Source organism: Ranitomeya imitator, chromosome 2, assembly GCF_032444005.1.
Source record: "Ranitomeya imitator isolate aRanImi1 chromosome 2, aRanImi1.pri, whole genome shotgun sequence".
Classification (NCBI taxonomy): domain Eukaryota; kingdom Metazoa; phylum Chordata; class Amphibia; order Anura; family Dendrobatidae; genus Ranitomeya; species Ranitomeya imitator.
This window is the reverse complement of record NC_091283.1, coordinates 330,678,524-330,680,903: the sequence shown is the minus strand read 5'-3', so window position 1 is coordinate 330,680,903 and position 2,380 is coordinate 330,678,524. Positions and strand designations below refer to the sequence as shown.

At 39.2% G+C, this 2,380-nt stretch overlaps 1 protein-coding gene across 1 annotated transcript; it reads left to right on the top strand.

The window, feature by feature from the left end:
• Positions 1–1,002: 1,002 nt before the first annotated feature.
• On the top strand, positions 1,003–1,916 carry LOC138666494 (oocyte zinc finger protein XlCOF6-like; the record flags this gene model as incomplete). Its single annotated transcript, XM_069754711.1, has 1 exon — positions 1,003–1,916. A coding segment is annotated over one exon (873 nt), but the record flags the coding sequence as incomplete, so codon positions are not given.
• Positions 1,917–2,380: the final 464 nt, after the last annotated feature.

The following is a 2,380-nucleotide window of genomic DNA, read 5'->3' as shown; positions in this document are numbered from 1 at the left end:
CCGTCTGCAGAATTAATAAGGTGGCTCCTGGTGAAAGAAGCAGATGTTGCAGTAGCAGATCCCAGAGGAGATGGGACACACCATTTGCAGAATCCCTAAAATAACAAAATGGCAGAAAACCAGAGCAGTAGAAATCCTCATAAAGTGACTCCATTTTGGAAATTATAGCCCTCTGTGAATTAATCTATAGGGAGTAGTGACAATCTTGACTCCACAGCCACTTTCTGGAAACTAGCATGCAGTGGATGTTGGAGAGGGAAAATAGCACATTTGCCATTTTATTACCCAACACCAAGTGCCCAGATTGTGCTTCAGGAGAGACATGCACACCATAAATTAAGTGGCTTTCCCACCCTGTAGTAAAGCCAAATACATGGATGCTAAATGTGGTTTGAGCCAACTGCAAGGCTCTGAAGCGAGGAGAAGACTTGAATTTTGGGATAGCGGATAATGCTGGATTGGTTTGTGGAAGCCATGTTGCTTTTCAAGAGCATTTGAACCACTAATAATTTGGAAACCTCTGGTTTTCCATTGACACATGATGGACTTAATTCAGGGCTTTTTTTTTGTGAGGTGAGTAAAGTTTTGATTGGCATAAGTTTTGCCTACATAACACTGTTGGGTGGATTTTTATTCTAAATTTGAGAGGCAGAATTAATAAACAGTTGAACACCTTGCTCCACAGGTTCATGCTATCAGGTTTTCTATTAGACTGTGAACTGTCATTGTCTTGTGAGTAATTCTTTTTTTTACATAGCTTGCTAATTTTACAGACAGTTTAAGTAGAAATGTTAAAAAATATAAAATTCAACGATATTTTATTCAAAATTAATAATTAGTTTTATTCTTGCCAGATGACTGTACCAGGAGATCAGAGGGACAGCTGACATCTTCAATTTTTAAATCAGATGATCTTGAGATCCCACAGGATACAATTGAAGTGAATACCATGACTCCAGATATATCATTATCCCTAAACAGCAAAGACCTGTCATCTGATCCTTTGAAACAGGTCTGTCTTCTGATTTATTACCGACTACTAAGGAAAATCAAAGTCACAAAATATGCATTAAAAAACAAATTGCTCCAAAAGCAAGAAAGTCATTTTTACCTTTAGAAAATGCAAATAGTTTTCCCCTTGAAAACTCTTTTCTTAAACATCAAAAAATTCAAACAGCAGAGAATAGTTTTTTTTGTCCCAAGTGTGGGAAATATTTTAACCATAAATCAGATTTTGTTAAGCACCAGAGAACTCACACAGGGGAGAAGCCTTTTGCGTGTTCACAATGTGGGAAATGCTTTAACCAGAAGTGCAATCTTGTTGTACACCAAAGATTTCACACAGGGAAGAATCCTTTTTCATGTTCAGAATGTGGGAAATGTTTTAACCAGAAATCAGATTTTGTTAAGCACCAGAGAATTCACACTGGAGAGAAGCCTTTTTCCTGTTCAGAATGTGGAAAGTTTTTTAACCGGAAAGCAAATCTAAATATTCATCAAAGAACCCACACAGGGGAGAAGCCTTTTTTCTGTTCAGAATGCGGGAAATATTTTACAAATGAATCAAATTTTGTTAAGCACCAGACAACCCACACAGGGGAGAAGTTTTTTTCCTGTTCAGAATGTGGAAAATGTTTTAACCGGAAAGTGAATCTTAATACCCATCAGAGGAGTCACACAGGGGAGAAGCCTTTTTTCTGTTCAGAATGTGGGAAATGTTTTAACCAGAAATCAGCTTTGGTTATTCACCACAGAACCCACACAGGGGAGAAGCCTTTTGCCTGTTCAGAATGTGGTAAAGGTTTTAACCGGAAATCGAATCTTAATAGACACCAGCGTACCCACACAGGGAAAAAGCCTTTTTCATGTGCTTAATGTGTGAAATGTTTTATCCAGAAATTAATTGGTAATAAACATCAGAGATGTCGCACAGGGAAAAAGTCTTTTTCATGTTCAGAATTTGGAAAATGTTTTAACTGAACATTGTATCTTCTTAAAGGGTTTGTCCACTACAAGGACAACCACTTGTCATTCCTCATGTTTAGCCTGGTAAAAAATAAAGCACTCATGCTCACCTTCCTTGCCAATGCCGTTGAATCACTTTCTGTACTCGCGTTCCCGAGGTTCATGAGGTTGTTACATCACATGAGCACTGCGCCCAATCAGCACCAGCTTCACTGTTCTCACCAACAGGTGTGTTGAAGATCAACAGGAAGCGAGGGGTTTGGCTGCTCTCCAAATTCATATTAATGTTCATTTTGCCCAAAGGTGGGGACTCTGACGCCATCACTTATTCGGCGCAGGGCTCACATGACATAACAACCTCACATGAGCCCTAGGAGTGCAAGTGGCAACACCGCTGGAACGCTGCTGGTATGGA